Source organism: Eleginops maclovinus, chromosome 3 (assembly GCF_036324505.1).
Source record: "Eleginops maclovinus isolate JMC-PN-2008 ecotype Puerto Natales chromosome 3, JC_Emac_rtc_rv5, whole genome shotgun sequence".
NCBI lineage: Eukaryota > Metazoa > Chordata > Actinopteri > Perciformes > Eleginopidae > Eleginops > Eleginops maclovinus.
In genome coordinates this window covers 6,338,048-6,359,277 of record NC_086351.1, presented here as the reverse complement: position 1 = coordinate 6,359,277, position 21,230 = coordinate 6,338,048, and the positions used below count along the sequence as shown (strand labels likewise).

General features: G+C 40.3%; 2 protein-coding genes across 4 annotated transcripts; both read left to right on the top strand.

The window, feature by feature from the left end:
• Positions 1 to 257: 257 nt before the first annotated feature.
• Positions 258 to 10,000, top strand: akirin1 (akirin 1). Its single transcript, XM_063879995.1, has 5 exons — positions 258 to 628; positions 6,204 to 6,350; positions 7,839 to 7,967; positions 9,287 to 9,358; positions 9,481 to 10,000. The coding sequence occupies exons 1-5, from the start codon at positions 424 to 426 to the stop codon at positions 9,489 to 9,491; spliced, it is 564 nt and encodes a 187-aa protein (XP_063736065.1). The 5' UTR covers positions 258 to 423; the 3' UTR covers positions 9,492 to 10,000.
• A 1,484-nt stretch (positions 10,001 to 11,484) lies between these two features.
• Positions 11,485 to 19,281, top strand: rhbdl2 (rhomboid, veinlet-like 2 (Drosophila)). 3 transcript variants are annotated; one of them, XM_063878896.1, is made up of 8 exons: positions 11,485 to 11,630; positions 13,247 to 13,492; positions 15,117 to 15,265; positions 16,201 to 16,313; positions 16,709 to 16,809; positions 17,115 to 17,175; positions 17,256 to 17,317; positions 17,875 to 19,281. In XM_063878896.1, the coding sequence occupies exons 2-8, from the start codon at positions 13,262 to 13,264 to the stop codon at positions 18,052 to 18,054; spliced, it is 897 nt and encodes a 298-aa protein (XP_063734966.1). In that variant the 5' UTR covers positions 11,485 to 11,630; positions 13,247 to 13,261; the 3' UTR covers positions 18,055 to 19,281. The 3 variants fall into 3 exon arrangements, with proteins under 3 accessions (XP_063734966.1, XP_063734965.1, XP_063734967.1); XM_063878895.1 differs by lacking the exon at positions 11,485 to 11,630 and adding an exon at positions 11,637 to 12,035; XM_063878897.1 differs by lacking the exons at positions 11,485 to 11,630; positions 17,256 to 17,317 and adding an exon at positions 11,637 to 12,035.
• The last annotated feature ends 1,949 nt before the right edge of the window (positions 19,282 to 21,230 follow it).

Genomic DNA, 21,230 nt, shown 5'->3' with positions numbered 1-21,230 from the left:
TCAACGGAAAGCAGTCAACAACAACAAAAGGGTTAGGCGTCAGAGATCGTAACATAAAAAAGGTAAATAAAGAAAACAAAATTCCAATTAATGCCAGTGTTTTATTATCTACAGAGTTAAAAAAGTAAGTTTGAATAAAAACTACAATTTAAACCAGTGAAATATTCAATGTGATATATTGTAAATATTTAAGAACCCCCCTCTTTCCACCAATGGTATGGTCTGTCATTGTGACGTTTTAAAATTTCAGCAGGCAGGCTCGGCAGTTGGCTTACTTCTCAGAGAAGAAAATCCGTTGTTGTGGAGAGGAAGAAAGGCTCGAGAAATCCGAGCAACGATTTAACGTACCAACAACGACCGTTAAACCCCAGTATTTGTGGTTCGTTTTTCTCCAACTATTTGTTCCAGTTTCTTTTAGCAAACATGGCTTGTGGAGCAACGTTAAAGAGGTCGATGGAGTTTGAGGCCCTCCTCAGTCCCCAGTCTCCCAAGCGGAGAAGGTGCAATCCACTACCGGGGACTGCTGGCACTCCGTCCCCGCAAAGATGCAACCTCCGTCCCCCAGTCGACAGCCCATCGCATTCGATGTCTCCTCCCGCCATGGGAGGCGAACACAGGCTCACTCCAGGTAAACAATTCAACCAGATTTGACGTTATTCTTGCTTTTCAGGGTGGGTGTCATGGGGGAGGGGGTTTGGGTGGAGTGGAATGGATAGCTAGCTAGTTGAGAGAATCAGAATGGGGGTTGGAGGCTAAAAGGTTAGCTTAGCTAAAGCTAACGTCAGGAAGGGGAACCAACCTAAGTTACCGACACAGATACTATTTCAAATCATAATAAATCAGTGGATGTACAAACGTAGATTTAGCTCTATATGAATCCGCTGGCATCTCTCCATCTGACTATATTGTTGCATAGTTTACTGAATTAGCTTACATACGCTAATATTGAGTAGCCCATGAACATTAGCGTCTAAGTTCTTTGCATAGCTAAATCAAATACTATTTCTAGCACTGGGTAAATAGAATACAGCTATAGGAAAGCCCCTTTCATCTTTGCGTGTACAATATGCATCTATTGTTTGTTCTATTGTGGCTATTACATATTCAATTAAACATTTATACAATCTGGTGGGCTTTAAACAAAAGATCATGCTTGCACTTCAGCACATGGGTGATAATCTAGCCTGTTGGCTCTCATGAGAAGACAAATGGCATCACAGCAGCAGGCACATCATGGCAGGCTGCTAATTAGGAGCTGCCTGGGTAATGTTCCGTGGCCATAGTACCACAATTGTCTTATATTGAAGTGGGGGTTTCCATTATGCACCAGAACCATTTCTTTTCCTCTCCAGGCCTGGAAGGCATTGTTCATTTCCTTTATGTCTGTCGTCTACTCTCCCTTTTGACTTGAAAAGCTCTGCTGTGAGCGTTGGACGGGTGTGGGGCACACAACTTAATTACGATATGTGTCTACTGCAATCCAGGGAGGCTTATTGAATGTGCCAGTCACTCAGATCGGGCAGTTTGATAGCAGTGAGGCACAATCCTTATCCTCTATGATTTTCTTTCCTTATAAAAATGCTGGTTGTCCTTGATTTTATTTGATCACTTCACTGCTATAAAACGGGAAAGGACAAGATGGAGACGGTTTGCTAATTCATGCTGTTAACTCTTAGATTGTCATTATGTGATTTGGAAATCCTGTAAACACAGATTAGACATACACTTAGGTTTCTGTTCTGTATGTACAATGTACCTACAGAGGAGGTGAATAACATGTCACCTGAAACATAACTGTGAAAAGTACAAACATGAGACTTTAATGCCCCAGTTGTATCATTAATTAAGACATTGGCTAAATCATGGTGTCTGTTACTGTTTTTGCACCATAAGAACAAAATGTGCTTCATAATGCACATCATTGCAAGATGACCCTCGAGATCATTGCACACATCGCTCATTAAATAGTCAGGGAAGGGTATGCTGGGAGCATTAACACAGGCACAGATGTAAGTGTTGATGGAGATAATGTCAGAGCTGGCTTCCTGTGAAATGCATTTATTTTAGCTTCTGCTGAAATGTGTGATTCTCATTCTGCTTGGAAAAATATTTATAGTGCTTGAGAGATATTTGGTGCCTGAGGGCCAGGTTGTGAAGACACATTTTTCATGCCCCTGTTATTTTGTGGTTCACCTATTGGGGGTGTGTGTGTAATCTGTTTTTTCCACGTTGTCTGTTCTGTCATTTCTAATTATTTTGTCTACACTTTATGTTAAGTATCCAACACACCTTTGGGAGTTTTTTTTCAGAGTTTGTCTGCTTAGCTGAAATGCAGCACATCAGCTGCACCGCTAAAGTAATGTAGATTTTTATGCTGCAGACATGAAGTCCAGATACAATGTATCATACTCACCTTCACCCAGAAAGAGGCCCCTCATGGGACTGGTGCCGCCAGCCTGCCTTACTGTGGTTTGCCAACTGAAAGCAGTTTTGTATTTAGCAAAAGGTCAGCTGTCATCCCTCCCACCCGTCTATTCCCACACATGCTTTCCGGCTAGTCAGGTTTGCCTTTGGTGAGAAATGTGGTGTGTGTGTGTGTGCAGGTAAGACAGGGATCAGACTGCCAAGGTATCTACAGGTAATTATTTTATAATGTAGATGGGATCATTCACTACATTCTCTTCTGCCTCATTCTTGTGTTGCCAGTCTGGGCTTGTGCTTTTGGTAAAATTCCCCCCAGATGACAGATGAGGTTGGTGTGTTTATGGGAAAAGATGTTATCTAAAAAGCTGGACTGGTTGACTAGAAGAATGTGTAGGTTGCAGTTCCATCTTGAAACCTTGGTCAATCTGCGAGACTGATCATGTATCCTGCACTCAACCTAAACTTTTTTGACCACTTGTTAGTGGTCATTTCCCACTTAGGCTGTTTTGAAACCTGGTCACTCTTCAGTTCTTTCCAGCAGACAGGCAACTTCAACTGACCCCATAATACATCAAGTTACTTCCTGGCAGTTATTCGAACCCCCCCCCCCCCGCCCCCAATTCTTTAGCAGTGGAGGGTGAAATGAAATGAGTCAGCTTTGTTTTCTCTCTCCCACCACCACATCCAATCTATCTGGCCGATCTTCTGTCGTATTCACTGTTTGGACTGAGCCTAAGCTTTTTAGCCGTGGCTTTATCCACTGTGTTCGCCTGGCTCCCGGAAGTCTCTGTGATTGATTGCGTTGCCTGGTTGTCGCAGGGGTCATCGTTGCCAAGCGACACCCACATTTGAGCTACTGGTAGTTGGCAGAGCTGGAAGTGACGGGCAGCAGTAAAGGGTTTCACTGGTCAGTCAGATGTACCCAGGAGTAGTGATATCTAAGTAGACACATTCATGTCTGCCTAGGTTAATACCTTATTGTAGAGTAACAAGATTCTGTACTTCCATAAAAATAAATACAACATGAGGACATTTTTACAGAAGTGTAGAACCAAATATAGTTCGGGTTTTATTTATCTCTTGAGCCCGCTGCCCATACGGTCCTTGTTTAAACATGGGGTTTCCCACAGGACATTGGTAAGCTGAATTAAACGGATGTGCAACCCCAGCAAGAAAATAAATAAACAAGACAAACTGCGTGTGTTGTGTGCATGTACAGAATGTCCCTTTTTTATATTCAAAATCTGTGCCTTAATACATTCCGGAACACTGACAACCTTAACAGCCAGAATATTTTGGGATAAAAATACATTTATTGTATTAGCCAGTTACTGAATTCCATAAAAAACATTGTAATTAAAGTATCAAAAGACGCAGCTACGGCGTCAACATTTCTTAGTTGTCGTTTATGGTTACTCTTTTGGTTACTTTTCAATTAATTGTAAAAACCACAAAATTGCCTGAACCACAAAAAAAGAGGCTTGTTTTGCATTGGTTACTTTGCCAGGGGTGCGTTCAATAACCCAAAGACAAAGAATAACGGCAATTGGCTATATTAAAACTCCAAAAATGAAGCAAATCGTGAAATTATTATTTGAAATTGTTCAGTTTTTGGTCAATCTACTTATTGTTTCAGTTCATGTTACAGCTCCTTTGTGTGTTGGGAATGAGGTTGTTCTCCCTGCAGTGACATGGCTTTATTACCACTGAAAAGCCCTGTTGTAGCTAAACAAACAGCCTGTCAGATTAGGGTCCTGTATTGTTAATGGAAGGTTTTCAGAGGCCACATACAGCGAGTGGGGGGTAGCTGCATCTCTGTGAAGGCATCAGTGCAAAAGTGCATGGCTACATTACATGGCTTTCTTAAACTGGCTCTGTGGATAGATCCAACAAGCTAACCGATGAGCAGGCTGAAGCAGCATGATGAATTCTAGCCGTCTCCCCACCCAAGATAAATGAGGCACGGTTCCCCAGATAGAGGCACAACACGTATAAAGACTTCCCCAGTGTATAAACAAAGTAAGATAAAGTTCCTCCTCTACATATGGTTATCAGCTCTATTTGAGTGTGTGTTGTTTTCCGAAGACGTTTTTGAACTTTAACCTTATAATTAGATATGTGTGTTTTGCTGCGACCCACTTTGAAGCTGTTACAGCAGCTGCAGCATAAGCATCTTTCTAAGGATCCATATTTGGGACGATAAAGGACTCTTTCTTAACCAGCATTGCCTTTTTTATTTTGGTTTTTTTTAGATTGCATTTACCTTCCATTTCTTGTATTGCAAGAAACAACCAAAGTGATGCTAACAGCACAACATAATGTAAACTGTGCACGACAGCCACTAGCCAACACACACAATCTTGGATGTTGGAGCAGCGGTCAGCCAGCAGTACACTTGAAGGGACATTTAGATTAGTGTTTTATTACACTCGATATGGCAGGTTTTCAACCTAAACATGTGATGGCAGCAGTTTTCAGCAACACACCTTTCAGAAGGCCTCTTTCACTGCCCACGGAATCATTAATCTGTGCTTTTTACATTTGGTCTTACATGCCATTTCCAAAATCTCTGTCCATATTTACAACTTATTAAATCATTGCAACAACAATTAGACAATACAGGCAGAGGAAAGAACTACGTCCCTTAATCACAACTTTCTACCACAAATATATTGATTTGAAAAAGTCCTTGGCTTCAGAAAGAATATAGCAAAGCATATGTTTGACTTTTCTGTGCTACATATAAAAGCAGATGAGCTTGTCAGGTACTTTTTTTTTTTTTACCCTATCCAGATAAAGGAAATTAGTCATTATTATCATCACATGAACTTGCATGCTTTTTCAGGTCTGCACCTTTTCAGTTGGCCTACATAGCTGAACTTAACACCTTTTCAGTTAGGCATGAAGCGCTGGTAATCATGTTAGGCGTGTAGTGGGGCAAGTAGTATCCTATTTTACATCGTCTGCATTGCAGTCTTGTAACACACAGATCTTTCCACACAAATCAGTTTATTTTGTATCCACCCAAACCTCAAGCATCTATTCAACCACTAAAACGGACCTCAGAAGAATGTGAGGCTTTTACTTTATTACAGCCCAGTAAAGAACACTGATTTATGTTGCAGCCTAACGTAAGCCTTTCTCACCAGCTGTAACTTGACGTGCTGCCAACACCATGAAAAAGTTTTGGAAGTGAAAGTGATAGTCACAGGATCAGGTGCTGTGTCTTTTTAGTCGGCTCAGTTTTGTGTGTGTGTTTGCCACTGCTGCAGTGAAGTAGGTATGTCACTAATGTCAGCCTGTCATGTCTCTACTTCCTGTTGATGATTGGATTTTTGGAACCCGTGTTACGTTAGTGATCGCACAGAGTTAAGTGAGCAGAGCTGTACCTCATCTTAAGAGAACGTTGATTTATCAAGCCTTCCTGCAATAGTCCTTTATTAATGCTGCAATACATTCAACATTGTATGAATGTGGTTGTGGTAGGCGTAGTATTTAGATTCCACACATTAATGACTAAACAAATGAAAATAATTGGGGGTGGGGGGGGGGTCATACCAGCAAAGATTGAACTAGTGTTTCTTTTAATAGTTCTTTCAAGTGACTTGCAATGAAATCGAATCAACTAATTAAGAAACTTCGTGAGTGCATTTGCCTTGGCAGCCCATTGGGAGCACTGTATTGCTGCCACAGGGTTGATTCATGTGCCACCCCAATTTTTTGGATGTCCTCTGTCCTAGTTTAAACAGTTTGTCCTCGTTTCTCTTTGCCCACTACAGAGCAGATCTTCCAGAACCTCCGTCACGAGTACAGCCGGATCCAGAGGCGGCGGCAGCTGGAAGGGGCCTTCAACCAGACGGAGGCCTGCAGCTCCACTGATGCCCCCAGCCCCAGCTCCTCCCTCAACGCTCCCAGCTCCCCACCAGGTAGGACAGTTTACTGTTGGCCGTACACACATATTAACTTTATGGCTTTAAAGGCTTCTGGTTATGTACAGCTCTAATGGGTACAGCATCGCACTTTATGGTTTTCCTAACCACCGTGCTAAACATGTGTTTGTCTGTGAGAGCAGCTGTTTATTTATCATGGTCCAGTTCTAAAAATGCCCTCTGTAGCTGAATACAGAGCGCTAACATTTTAGTAGATGTGTAGATCGCTTTGGGTTTTTGGAGAGCTGTGGAAGGATTTTGTTCTTATGAAAGTAAGACCTTTTGCCGTCCGGGTGATTTAAATAACATGTCTGCTTTGTTTTGTTCTGGTTAGCAAGAAGTGTCAGCCAACTCAGACAACAACACCATCAAACAGAAAGACAGACTGAAAACCTTTTTATGAGCCTAATCTTTGTAACGGTTACGAATGATGAGGTCATTCATTCTGCAAGGCCTGCCAAAAGATCCTTGGCTGGACCTGCATGAACAACTCAAATCTCAAGAGGCAGGCTACTGCTGCTCATCAATACAAGCACAAGGGCAGAGGGATTGTGATTCCAGATGTGAGTTTGTGAAAGATTTATAGTTCAACCCACTCCTGGAATTGAGATGTCTCACTCATCTGAGTTTGTTCATATCCTGTTGAAATGAATACTTCTTTCATGCTTTATCATATCTCAAAGGATAACAAATGAAACTGATAACAAGTTTAAAAAGAGTTGAATAACTTTCATATTATGTTATTTGAAGGGCAAAACAAACCTAAAAAATGAACACGTCATTGGGGAAAACATCTCAATCAACGATGATTAAATTATTGGTGATTGACACTTTTTATTTTCCTTTTCAAAATGGCTGTTCCTGTAGGCATCACTATAGCTTTATTTTTTTTATTAACTTATTTACCAAAAGCACATTTGTTTTCTTTTGGTCCTCTCTGAAATCACATTTGTCCTGCAGCAGAAGTGCTGCAGTTTGATGCCTCTTGCACAATTTTGGCAAGTTTGGGTTGCAAGATGTAATCCCAGCCTCAGGGCATTAGGCTCTTGGGTTTTTCCCTCCCTGCTCTGCAGAACGGTCTCATACATCACACTGACTGCACTGTTACTAACCCGGCCTCTTTCTGTCTCTGAGACGGCCATTAAACCTTCATCCTGGCTCTGCCATCCTCGTCTTTGATTTACAAACAGTTCAGTCTAAAACGGCTCACAACAGACCTCAAAGACCACTGGGTAAAGGATCACCTAGCTTAAGCTGGCTCCAGTTGCACTGTGACAGACTTTGGGGAGAGAAAGGGCCCACATTAGTGCTGCATGACCTTGTCGGCTGGCAGAGGTGAGGGATGACTGAAAGCAAAGCTCTAAATTTGCAGCTGGCCCAGCACCTATTTCTGGAGGGAGGACGTTTCTGTCTGTGACTTACCGCCGCGCTGGAGATGTGAGTGATTCAGCCTTTTCCTAACCAATCTGATTTTGTGTTTCTCAGGTGCCTCAAGGAAGGATCAGCCCTCGTTTACACTGAAGCAGGTGAGCTACCTGTGTGAGAGGCTGCTTAAAGACCACGAGGAGAAGATCCGGGAGGAGTACGAACAGATCCTTAACACAAAACTCGCAGGTAATAAACATTGCTCTCCACGAAATAGGGGGGGAAAAAACTAGCCGAACTATTACCTCACAATTAAATTGGTACCCCAGTGATTTAGAGTACGTGTCATTGTGTTAGACTAAACATCCTGCCCTTCCTGCATTAGTATATTTTCATATCATAACTGATAACGTCTGCAGTGCTGGCATCAATGGTTCCATCAAACAGTTGGCTGTAAATAAAGGGCAATAAAGTCTGTAGCATTTTTGTTTAGCAGCCGAAGCTAACCTGTGCTCCTTCCCTACTAAGAACACATTGATTTTAGCCTGGTAATACCAGCCTGTTTGACTTAGATTCTCTCCGGCATACAGTCTGGAACAGCGTCATACGATTTGGATTACTGTAATGGCTGGAAAGTTGTCTGAAGTTTAAAATCATTGGAGTTCCCTTAACCAATCACTAACGTTTGGTAATGACGTAAGTTATGCGCCGAAGGGCAGGCTCTGACCTGGCGCTTCCTACTGCCGCTCTCACAGTACTGAACAAATCGCTACCTGCGAGCGTGGCTGTCAAAATGGCTGTCAACGACATGTGTCGATGTTGTCATTGTAACCTAAGAATTCAGGGGACAATTCGTAACTCGAAACAATTATTTGAAAAAAGGAAGAATTCCTTCAAGAGTTGAAACAACCGAGCCGATAGCTAGTAGCGTCTCTTCCTCCGTCGCCATTGTTGAACTACAGACCAGACTACAATTCAAACTCGGCACCAACTTAGACGTAATCGCTCTCAACCCCTCCCCCTGTTCGCTGTTTGGACCGATAGAATTCTGAGTTCCAGTAATTGTACGTAATGAGTTCTTGCCCAGTCTCACTTGCAGGAGCAAAATGAAATTCGGCGGAAGTACGTAGGCTGGTATAGCCAGGCTACATTAATTTAGCCATAAACAGTGCTTTTTAAAGTCTATAAACCGCAACATTCCGGCTTGGCAGTAGGCTGAGGTTAAATGAACAACCTTTTGTTGCCAATAACTTTTGCTGTGACCAATAAAGGCTTTCAAACTTAAGTTGATTTTGTCACAGGCTGCGAAATGACTATATTGTGAGTTTGGCTGTATTCAAATAAATGCAGTACATCAAACAGGAGGAGACTGAACCAAAGTTTAAAAAGCTGAGACTCAGAAGCCTTACCAGATGTTTGCTGTGATGCACAGTTTTGTTATTTGCCACATCAAAAGCGAACAAAAAAGAGACGTAGCAGATTTCCTGTTAGTGGTGATACAGTGTACATATTCAGGCAGACTTTGAATCTACAGCACAAACCCTCACCGTCATTTTCTTCTCTTTCAGAACAATATGAATCTTTTGTGAAATTCACACAAGACCAGATCATGCGAAGATACGGAGCCCGACCTGCTAGTTGTAAGTATTTTAAACATGTATTTATTTCTCCCTTAATGTATACATTTCTTGTTGAGAGTAGAAAAAATGATTATGTAATTGTTGTTGTGTCTGACTAGAGCATCAATCCCTTTGTGTTTCAGATGTCTCCTGAATTCACCATGATGAGATCCCAGCTTCCTGTCACAAGATGGCTGCTCTTCTACTGCCCCCGTTCAACTTGATTTTCATTTTAATTACCTAACCCCCCCCCCCCCCCTCCTCCCTCTCAAACTGTTTGGGTGCCATGGTTTATCCTCTTTTTTTAATCCAAATGTTGATTTCTTATTTCAAAACTATTGCTGCTGGCCAAAAGTTAAAATAATCTGAAAGAGAAACTATGTATGAAGCCCACCCTCTTTTTTGACCCTTTTTTTCTTGTTCATATACTCTCTGGAAATCCTGACTAAAGCAAATCTGTGTCAAATCTCTTGCCGGTGCTGTAGAAAAAAGCTTATTGATCATTCTGTATAACCTTCCAGCAGCTGTATTTAATGGCTCCTGCTTCTCACATTGTCCCCCTTTTATTGCCCAACCCCACCCCCTTTCCCTCCTCACAACTCTTTACCTGAGAATGTGGATTTTTCTCCCTTTTGAAAAAAATAAAAGTTCTGTGATTTAAAATCTGTTGCGTGCGATGTTTTCTGAAAAGCGAGTTTGTTATTCAAGTAACGTGTAGCTGATAAGCTACCTCAAACATATCTTCTGTGTTGACCTGAAAGTTGAAATCAATGAAGACAGCCTCCCCAAAAGCTGTAGCAGGTGACTAAAAAAGAATTTGATGATGTGTACATCTCTACAGATTTTTTTAAAGCCAAAATGCCCTCTCTGTTTCTCTTTTTGACTGTTTAACATTTTTCAAATTAAATATACTTTGGTTTGGATGACTGCATTTTGCCTTTCTAAACACATTTCTTACATTAGGGATTTGTACACAAAATGATTAATTAAAAATAATAATTGGTGAGGTTATTTTCAAGAAAAATGTTTTTTGTTAGAGAGATTCTGACCCTGGTTAGATAGATGTGATATCTACTCATTTATAAATGTACAATACATTTATTTTGATAACAAAATTTGCTAGATTTCAAGGTTTCAAGGTTTCAAGGTTTTATTTGTCATATGCACAGCAGATACAGCGTATATGTTGGCAATGAAAATCTTATGTCGCGTGCTCCTCCAACAACTCAACATGCATGGTGCAAAAGATAAATAAAGTAGTGCAAAAAGAGAGAAGAATATTTACAATATTAACAATAAAGATTTGAGGATGTGAAATATATACATATGTGGAATACATTGAAAGTATTTAAATACTTTACATTGTTGAATGAGGAGGTATGGACAGATGCATATATTATGTATAGCAGATGTATATGGCAGATATGTACAATATATAGATATGTGTACTATAAACAGATATGTATGGCAGATGTGTATAATATATATGTATGTGTGTACTATAAACAGATGTGAGTAGACATTCACACAGCTCAGGAGTTCAGTAGTCTTATAGCCTGTGGTATAAAACTGTCTCTGAGTCTGGTGGTCTTGGTCCGGATGCTGCGGTACCGTCTGCCAGACGGCAGCAGACAGAACAGATTGTTGCTGGGGTGATGGGGGTCCTTTAATATCCTACCGGCCTTCTTCCTACACCGCTGGGTGTAGAGGTCCTCCATGGATGGCAGCTCCGTCCTGGTGATGTGCTGAGCAGTTTTCACCACCCTCTGTAGAGTCTTACGGTTGAGGGCAGTGCAACTGCCATACCAGGCGGTGATGCAGCCAGTCAGGATACTCTCGATGGTGCACCTGTAGAAGTTGCAGAGTATCGTAGAGGTTTCGGATTTTAGAAATCACAAGAACCACAGACAGTCATATGTGTTTAGTTTGCTTTTACTCCACCTGCTCATGATATCAGTGATGTATAACCATTTTGGAAGTACATTTTTGTTGTGAATACCACCAATGTAAAATGTGGGGCCTTTCCTTTGTCCCTAATGCTTCACTCTACTTCCACCTTGTGGTATCTTTGAGGTAATGAAACATTTATATTGAAAATGGATTTTAACCTCAATACACTTAACCAAATTAGACGCTTTCCAGTGTATTGGACCATACAGCAACGTGGATAAAAAAAAATGGACGCTTTTGGTTCCATTTTTCCCGGGCTGTGAGGGAGGTGAGGAAGGGGGTGGGATAATCTGGATAATGTTTCGCTGACGTCACTAATCCCAGGTGTGGCACGAAGAAACAGGTAGGCTGTTGTTGTTGCGTGCAGGTGCTAGACATCATTATTCGCTGTGCTTCTGTAAAACTGTCCTGTAGAGGACTGGAAGTGGTGGGTTGTTTAGATCGAGGAAGGAAGCTTCTTGCAGGAAAAAGCTAGCAAAGGTCTATAATTATCTCCCAGGGCTCTTTCCTTCTTTTTTGTTCCTCGGAGCCCACATAGACGGTCGGTTTCTGGGAAGGGATTCAGCGGGATTTTACCGAAATGGAAAACTGTTGTTGAAAACGTAACTATTTAGAAGTCTGGTAGAGTATATGAACTCATGCATTCCTAGTCTCATCTATTCAGCTGTTTGAATTGGTTTAGCTGGATCAATATTTATGCGTTTGGGACCGCCTGGAGCTATCTGCACTCTTCCTGTTGAAGGTTTAGGTGAGTAAAGACCACAGTTTCGAATTAATTCAAAACAAATATAGAACACTTCTAAATGGCGAGGAGCGTTACCTATGCTTTTAACGTTGTCAGTATTAGTTTACAACGCCCAGTAAACAGGAAACGCTAATTAGCAGGCTGTGGTTGCCTACTGTTAACTGTGTTCTCTATCAGATTATTTTCAGTCGGGAAACTATATTGTTGAATCTCAGTTTAGATAGTAAAAGGAGAAATGATTCATGTTCAGTGTTGTTTGGTTTAAAATGTCTCCTTTTTCACATTTAATTGAACTCTCTACCTCACCAATGCCCTTATAAGAAGGTCATTTTACACCTTAATACATATTCAAATACTATTAAATATACAGCCGCTGTAAAAATTAAGAGACCACTTCAGCATTTTCATTTTCTCTTGTTTTATTATTTATAGATATGTCTTTGAGTTAAAACCTTTTTTTATTTTTCATGATTGTATTCTATAAATTACTGACAATTTTCTCTGTGTTGGAATTCATCAGACACTGGAATGGCTGCCATACATGTAGAGATAAAGATTTAAGAAAAACTCTGAGTGGTCTCATAATTCTTTCCGGAGCTGTATCTATCTCACCAAGTCATTCTGGATATATCGAGGTGTCATTTGAAGTGAGCGTTCAGTCAGAGTTATCATGAAAACCTGTGTACATAATATATCTGACATTTTCACCTTGCTGGATCACACGCTTTTACACTGAAACACAACATTGTATTTCAGGACTCTGGGGCTTGACAATTGTACACAATCATGCACACTTTAAATATAAAGACAGGTGTTTAAATATGTCAGCTACTATTTTCATTATAAAATAAAGTTGGTTAAATGTAAAATCTTTGCTGTTTCCAGCGTCTCAAAGTGTGTGAAAGTGATGTTTTTCATTGTCATGCACTATAGTAAACTCACTATCTTAGGTTTTTGGATAAAATAAAACATCTGAAGTTAAAGTATTTCCACAATATGTTAAAATAATTTTTTGGGACAGCTATTAATCCATCCTGGAAATAATAGTAAGTGGAAGTCAGTTTTATTAAGGGCACCTGGCTGTAACTAATGCAGTGTGAGGCTTTGCAGAGAACTGAGTTGTTGTTAAAGCTGTTTGAGAGGTGATAATTCAACTTTATGGTTTATTTAGAGGCCCATCCCTAACTCAGAGTATCAACCCTGCTGTGCTGCAGGTTTGGAGGACAGTGATGGAGGACATCGATCTCGAACAGCAGGAGCCGTTCCCCGTGGACCGAGACGGGAGGCGGCTAAGGATCACAGAGGACCAGCCCGACGGCCAAAGAAAGCTCGGATGTTGTGAGAAGTTCCAGCTGTCTGTCTCCAAATGGATGCTTCCAGAAGACTCCCGCAGCAAATACTTGGAACGAGCAAACTGCTGCCCACCCCCCATCTTCATCATCCTCATCAGTATTGCAGAGGTAGCTCCTGACGCACATAATGTATGAGTGCTAGGATCGTCAGTATGGATTCTGTTATGTATTCATACATACAGCCTACATATCCCTTCTGTAGTCTGTGTGTTAATTACTGTGATTGTATTAAGTAGAGCAGTTATGACGTGACGTGATAGAAGGGATGTTTTTAAGTCACGACACGTATGGAAACAGTTGACTTATAATGGAAAATTGTGGATTTTACTAAGACGAAGTGCTCTTAACTGAGAGGATTCTGTACAGCAATGAGTTCATTTCTTTCTTCCTGTCTATTTTGGCATCTCCATCGCTGCCTCTGAATATCCAGATTCATGAAATGCAGGCCTCCCCAGCGGGCAGTAGGCATGGTGTCAATGAAAACAGCATTTTTCAGTCTTGGTATCTTCAGGTTAGACCTGGTATCTCACTGGTGAGATTCTGAAATCTTTATTTTCTCCTGAATGTGTAAACAAAGAAACACTGAGTCTTTTGGACTTTTAGATTTAGGTAATGGATTGTGCAATGTGGAGCGTCAGGGGGAAATGGACTTAAAACAAAGTATACTGTTTTTAGTACAACTTAGGTAAAGTCACTAATAATGCTTTTAAAGTAGCATTGTATTAATGTGAAGGAGAACTACTTAGAGGGACGTTTTTGTTGTAGTCAGGGAAAAATAAGACTTGTGAGTCAGAACAGAGGAGATTAGCTTCCTGTTTAGATTAGAAAAATGCACTTTTTCCCTTTGACTTCTTTTTGTCCAAAATGGCCAGCCTGCTGCACTTTTTAATTACAATTTTCTTTTTAACTTGAGTACCCATATTTAGCATTTATAGGCATTTACTTAAAGTACAGCAAATTGTAGTAATTATAAGGAGAACAATGTGTTTATTAATGTATACTTCAGCAAGAAATACATTGTAAACAGATATTGAATGACACAGTAAATCACAGATATATGATATAAAATATTGTTCACAAATATGACACATTAATATACCTCCAAATGTCCTTTTTGCTACATTATACTGTGGTATAAACCATTAAATAAAGGTTTATACATGTTAAGTGGGACTTCAATTGATTTGAATATGTCCTTAACATTAATCCTACTGTCCGATGAATCAATTTGAATAAAAACCTATAAAATCTTGATCAAATGTACTGTTAAAGTCAGTTTGGCTGACACTAGTCTCTCTTTCTTATCGCTGAGTGTTTTGCACACTTCTCTACTCATACTTGGGATGAACAGCTCACTCTTTGTCGCTCACAGATGTCCACTGTCACTGCATTTGAATGCCTGTGAATACTCTCTTATTGGAGACAGGATGCACTTTATTTATCCAGAGAAAATCGACTGAGCCGCAGTGTTGTCTCTCAGCGCGCCACCGCTGTATATTCCCACAGAAGCAGGCATTAAGGATCTGCAATGAAAATCCCTCTGTGGGATTTGCTGCAGCCTTTTAAACACACTTCAACATCTGTATTTCTGATTCATCATTCCCATCTTTATTTTCTCAGCTGTTTAACTTCGACCCCCACACTTGATGCTGCTAACTGAACGAAAGCACAGTTATTTGTTTTTCTTTATTCTCTAAAGACTGACTTGTGTGTATTTTCTGTTCTTCATCAGCTGGCAGTGTTTATCTACTACGCTGTGTGGAAGCCTCAGAAGCAGTGGGTGACCCTAGATGAAGGCATCTGGAAAAGCCCGCTGACATACAAGCCTGAGCAAAGGCAGGAAGCATGGCGCTTTATCTCCTACATGTTTGTCCACGCTGGGTAAGCATGGGCAGTCCTTCTCAGAAACCACAATTACACGACCAGAGCTTGAGTCACTGTGGGGATTGGAAAAATACCCACACACTTGTTACAGTACAGTACCTTGCAGTCAAGTCCATAATCTTTGTGGGACTTCTATAGTCGGTGATTCAACCCTTTTGTCTGCAACAGTGTTCCTTTGTTTGTTTTATGTCGTCATGATTTTGACACTTCCCCCTTATTGCTGGGTTACTTCAGCATGTTATTAGCTTTTTATAGGTAGGTACATGGTCAAACGTCTGTCAACACAAGTCATGAGATGTGGCGAGCAAACAGTCTCAAAATCATGAGTATATAAGCCAAAGGGGAACACAAAACCATGACTATACAGAAGCCCATGAGAACACTAGATTAGAAAGAGGAACGCAATCTCTGACTGATAGACACCCTGCAGGATAATAGCTTAGAGGATAACAAATTCTATGTTTTTCCCAATGAATCCCATGAAAATGTCCAGCAGTGGCTCAGTCAGTAGGGGCTTGGACTGGGAATCGTAGGGTCGCCGGTTCAAATCTCCGAACAGACTTGAAATACGGAAAAGTGGACTGCTACTTGGAGAGGTCCCAGTTCACCTCCTAGGCCCTGCTGTGGTGCCCTTGAGCAAGGCACCGGACACTTCCAATCTCCAAAAAATACTTCGTTTTTTTTAATCATACTATTATATCAAATCTTCAATTGGACAAATGAGCTTAGGACTAAGTGTCAAAGACATGGTTGTGTTCTTCTTATTGGAAAGCACAGGACTATCCTTTTAATACCCCTACATTGTTTTAAAACTAACCATCAACACCTTGTAGGGGCTGTATTTGTTTATAATATACTGTCTACCCCCTGATATTAAACCTCTCATTTCACCTCTGAAGTATACCCTGCATATTCTCCACCTCTGCCTTTAGTGTGCAGCACATCGTGGGGAATCTGGTGATGCAGCTGCTGCTGGGAATCCCGCTGGAGCTGGTGCACAAAGGATTTGAAGTGGGGATGGTTTACATGGCGGGGGTCTTGGCAGGTGAGCGTCACCTTCTTTGCCCCCTTTAGAGTAACTTTCCATTGTTAGACGAGTCGCTTAGGGATGTGTTTACAGCCATATTATCTATCCCAGGGAGATCAACATTGTTTTGATGTTCACATTCCTCCCGAAACTGCACTCCAGGAATGCAATACTGTTTTAGTTCTGTTCTGATTAAGCTGCCACAACATTTAGCTGTGCAACCCTGTTTTGTAGACTGCCAATAAATGAGCCTTGAATCGGTCCTTGATCTCGCTGGACTTGATCAGTGTCCGTGAATGCACCCAGAGATCAAACGCCATCATGAAGTTGTTTTTTCCTGTTTGAGTTGTATTGAGTCCCGGCTGTCAGAAATGCCACAGATTTAAAAAAAAAAATTCTCTGTTTCCTCTCAGGCTCTTTGGCCAGCTCCATCTTTGATCCTCTCAGCGCTCTGGTGGGAGCTTCTGGGGGCGTTTATGCTCTGATAGGAGGATACTTTATGAACGCAGTGGTGGTGAGTTTACATGCAGCTCAAAGTTGGTATGAAGTGTTTACTTTGCTGTTGTGGGAGGAAACCTTCCACACTTAGTTTTTCCACTGCTCGATGTTTGAGATGGTATGAAAATAAATGCAGTTTAACAAAGGGTCAACATGTCTTAATAAGATAGCTGACATTAACATGTGTGTACTCTACCTGCTCAATCACATTTTTTAAGTCAATGTCACATTGATGGTGTCTGAATGCCATTTAAGGGATCATGTGAATTTTTTAAGCTGAAATATAAGTATGCTGACTGATAATTTCCTTTAATTCCACAGAATTTCCGAGAGATGATTCCTCTCCTTGGAGTGTTTCGAATCCTCGCCATTGTGATATTTGGTACATCCATGTATTTTTATTTATTTTGTACCTGCTGCAATCTCACTTGACAGTAACACTTATTATTTCGTCCTCCCCAGTTGGAACAGATTTTGGATTTGCCTTCTACAGAAGATTTGTCAGCAATGAGGATGGTTTGAATGTAAGATTTTCTTTCCCCTGTACAGTAGAGGGTATCAGCAAAAACAAAACCCTTCTTAAACCCTCTCAGATAAGAAAATATCCTCGAGAGAAATCCAGTTAATCCAGCTAACCTCCCCCGAGCTGACGGTGTTTGATGATGGGTTTAATTTGCTTGTGGCTGCAGGCAGGATTAGTAGGCTCTTGATTATTCTTCCAGATAAATACCACCTGTGAGGCCACAGACTGAAAAAACCAAACACTTCTCACACAACCTGCTTTTTTTGGTTGTTTGTTGAGAAATTAAACTGAAAACATAAAGTATCTTCTTCCTGTTTGATAAAGCTTGCTTAATTTATCAACTGATGACCAGGTTTCAGAAAAACCCGATCCACTATTCCCTCCCCCGCCTTGTTATCTACCTTATCTCCCCCACACGACTCTTTGTTTTGGCTGTTGAACTGTTCCTGCAGGTTTTTGGGGGTGTGAGTTCGGGTGACAGTACTTGAGGGTATATGTACCATGTCGTTTGGGTAATTAGGCCTAAAGGTTAACTGACTCTATCCCCTCTCCTACCAGGTGTCCTTTGTGGCTCATTTTGGGGGAATTGCAGCCGGGATGACCATCGGCTACGTCTTCTTCAGCGCTTACAACATGAAGCTCCTCAAAGACCCTCGTTTCTGGCTGTGTATAGTGGGTTATGTCATATTTGTGGTCTTTGCTGTGGTTTTTAATATCTTTCTGACCCCAGCAACATAAGCCCAAGATCTTACCCACCAATCTTTTGTTTTAAAGTTACCACTATCTGAAGGAATCTGATGAACTGATTTTTTTCAGAGAAAAAGTAGCTTTTCAGGGAATTTGTAAAATGTAGGGTTTTTATTTTATTGAATCAGATGTCTTCCTCTCTGCTGAAGTGCAACGGTGCCTCCTGCTGTTTATGAGCAGCATTGCAGAAGGCAGTGTTTTTCATTTAGACTGATGAGCAAAATGTGCCTTTATATAGTGAGTAATTTAAAACTGAATTAAATATTTGTACCTTTTTAATAATTTGTCATTGTTGTTATTATTTTGAATCTAATCTCTTTGTACTTGATAATCAGGGAATGAATGAACACACTGCTCCTATAAAATGTAGTTCTTCCTTAATAGGAAATCATCCTCAGACTATTTAAATGCTTAATTTTATTCTACCATTTGATCCTTTTCTGTTGAATTATCAGGGACTCGTATAGACTTTTAGTATCCATGCAATGTGCCTTAAACACGGGGAAATCCTCAACCAAATTTAACATCAAATGTGATGAAGGCTTCACTGAATGAGCACACTTAACAAGAACAAAGAGTTTACAAAAAAGTCTCAGGAAAATAATGATGCATTTCCGAAAACACTGTGTACTTGCCCTTCCCTTCTAAAAGCAATAGAGCTGCCTTACCAACAGGCTGTGGCTTAATGCCTCGCTATTGTTTCAACCACTTCCTGTTGACAGGACACGACTAGTTACATGTTGAGATGTGAAACATGGTTTATTGATCTTTATCCTTCTGTCAATTTTGTTGTCTTCCTTTGACAAACTGTGGCTTTAAACATATGCATTTTTTGGAAATACCATTTTATGTAGCTAGAATTGAACTGTTTGATATTCTACAATACTTATTGAATGTTAATGGACGTTAAGTGACATCACATTTTCTGTTTCAATAGTCTATCAAATGAATATTAAGAATAACTTGTTTACGTCTGTTGTGAGAAGGGGATTAGATTTTAGATTTTTTTTTTAATGTTTACTCAATTTATCTAAATTCAAAGGTAATGTATGACCATAGAACAAACAGAAGCCTCCCATTTCAAGAGCTACGTGTTAAATGCATGTTTTTAAAGGATTGTTTTGTCAAATGCATCCAAACCTCTGCATGAATAAGACAAGAGTATGGATTTTGTATGATAAATATTTACAGATTTGACAATAAACACATTTTTATAGGCCTCATTGTCAGCAGATATCACATTGCCATAATAGCAGTCTGTTTGATGGGGCCAGTACTCCGGGATATGTATCAGATTTAACCCATATAGCACCATCTGCTTTTTACAGTATGTGGAAAGTTCTATAGTTTCCAACATAGCGCATCAATACATCTTACATATCAATATTCAATTATCATGAGCTTGTTTGCCTTGACCCTGACTGTGTGAAATGGTATGTTGGCCTGTGTAGAACAATAAATACCGCTCTGCTGTCCCAGCTCTACTGCTAAAAACGTTTATATATGCAAGATTTCAGCTTTTCTATCCTATGTTAAACATTTGTGTAGTGTTTGTGCATTGCGTAATGAACATATGTCCTTTCATAATAACTCATACTTGACATTGTTTTGCTTTTAATTACAATTCTGTATGTTTCTTAATTTGGTCTGCTTATGTCCAAAGACAGCAGATACAGTAGCATCAACTGCTAAACATCTTGCACTTCATACAAAGTAAAGTTTATGAGACCCTCTAATCAATTACCCTGTAAAATTGTAATTCTTTTAGACCTTAAATGCTGTATGAGTGCCAATGGGAAAGTCAGAAATGAAGCTAATCATGAAGAATACTGCCAATTGTCTCACGGCTATACAGGATATCTCTCACTATGAATGCCTGGGGAAGGGTATTATTTATTTTCTAGAATGGCATAGTCATGAACCGCCCTACCCCACCTCTGATTGGCTGAGGCTGAGGTCAGGCTATGTTCATGTTTACCAAAAACACAGATGATAGAATGGTTCAATTCTCACATGAAACATACATCTCAGACGTTTAACTGCTGGATTCCAGATGTCTTATACTAATAAGAAGTGGAAGTGTACTAGAGTATCAAGTCTCCAACACTAAACTTCATATTGTGGTCAATTCTACTATCAAAGTTAACATCTGTACATTCTGCACAGTGAAGGTCAAACATCCAAGTGAATAACAAGCAACAAATATAAGGTATTTTACCAAAATCCTTCATAACCGCCTGAAATAATAGGTATATATTTGCCAAGACTGTTCATTTTATATACTGAATCAATTAACTGTTTTTCGACAGTATGCCAGGGAATGTCCCGGGGTTGATGTACAGGCTAAAATGGATTTTTTTTTCTGATTGAAAAGAGGGGAAATAACATTGGGATTTTCCCACTATGCTACCCTAGTGTGACCCTCTGCAACCCTAATGTGTCGGTATTAGACTGGTTTGAATCAATCCCAGTTTTAGGTCAGAAGCGAAAAGTTCAGCATCAAATTATCAGACGGGTGAAAAACATCAGAACTGAGCTGGTGGGTTGAATCCTGTTAAGACAAATTAAACCAGATCCTGCTACTTTTTTTTTAGATAGTTTGAAGCATGTTCATTACACAGGGGCCTTTAAAGGTATTTAGACTGGGACGTTGTGTGAAAAAGCCATGCAGCAGTTTGCAAGGACACTAATCCATTGGATAGATTTCTTGTAAAGGGGATAAAACAATGTGTAAAGTGCATGAGAACTTAATTACACCCAGATAGGAGCAGCAGGGACATGATGACCCATTGATCACTTCGCTACAGCAGAAAACTATTGATCGATCGAGCCCTGTGTGAACAACACAGACTACTGTTTTCTCTTTGTTTCTACACATGAAGCAAATAGACTGTATGGTCTTAGTCTGGAAAAATAGTCTTGGTATTTTCACCCACACCTGATGTACAAACCCAAATGATACATAAAAAGGATGTTTAGTGAGTTAGAAATTCTGCTGTTGACCACATTCACTATTTCCGTGTGGAAAATGTAAAAGACAGTCGGAAAAACAGAAAAGTGAGGTCAATGTCTCTGTTACAAATGTTACAAGCCCCATCACTGTGAGGCAATGATCTAAATGCCTCAGTGAAGCTGTGTGTATTGATCAGCTCCAGTCAGGATGATGT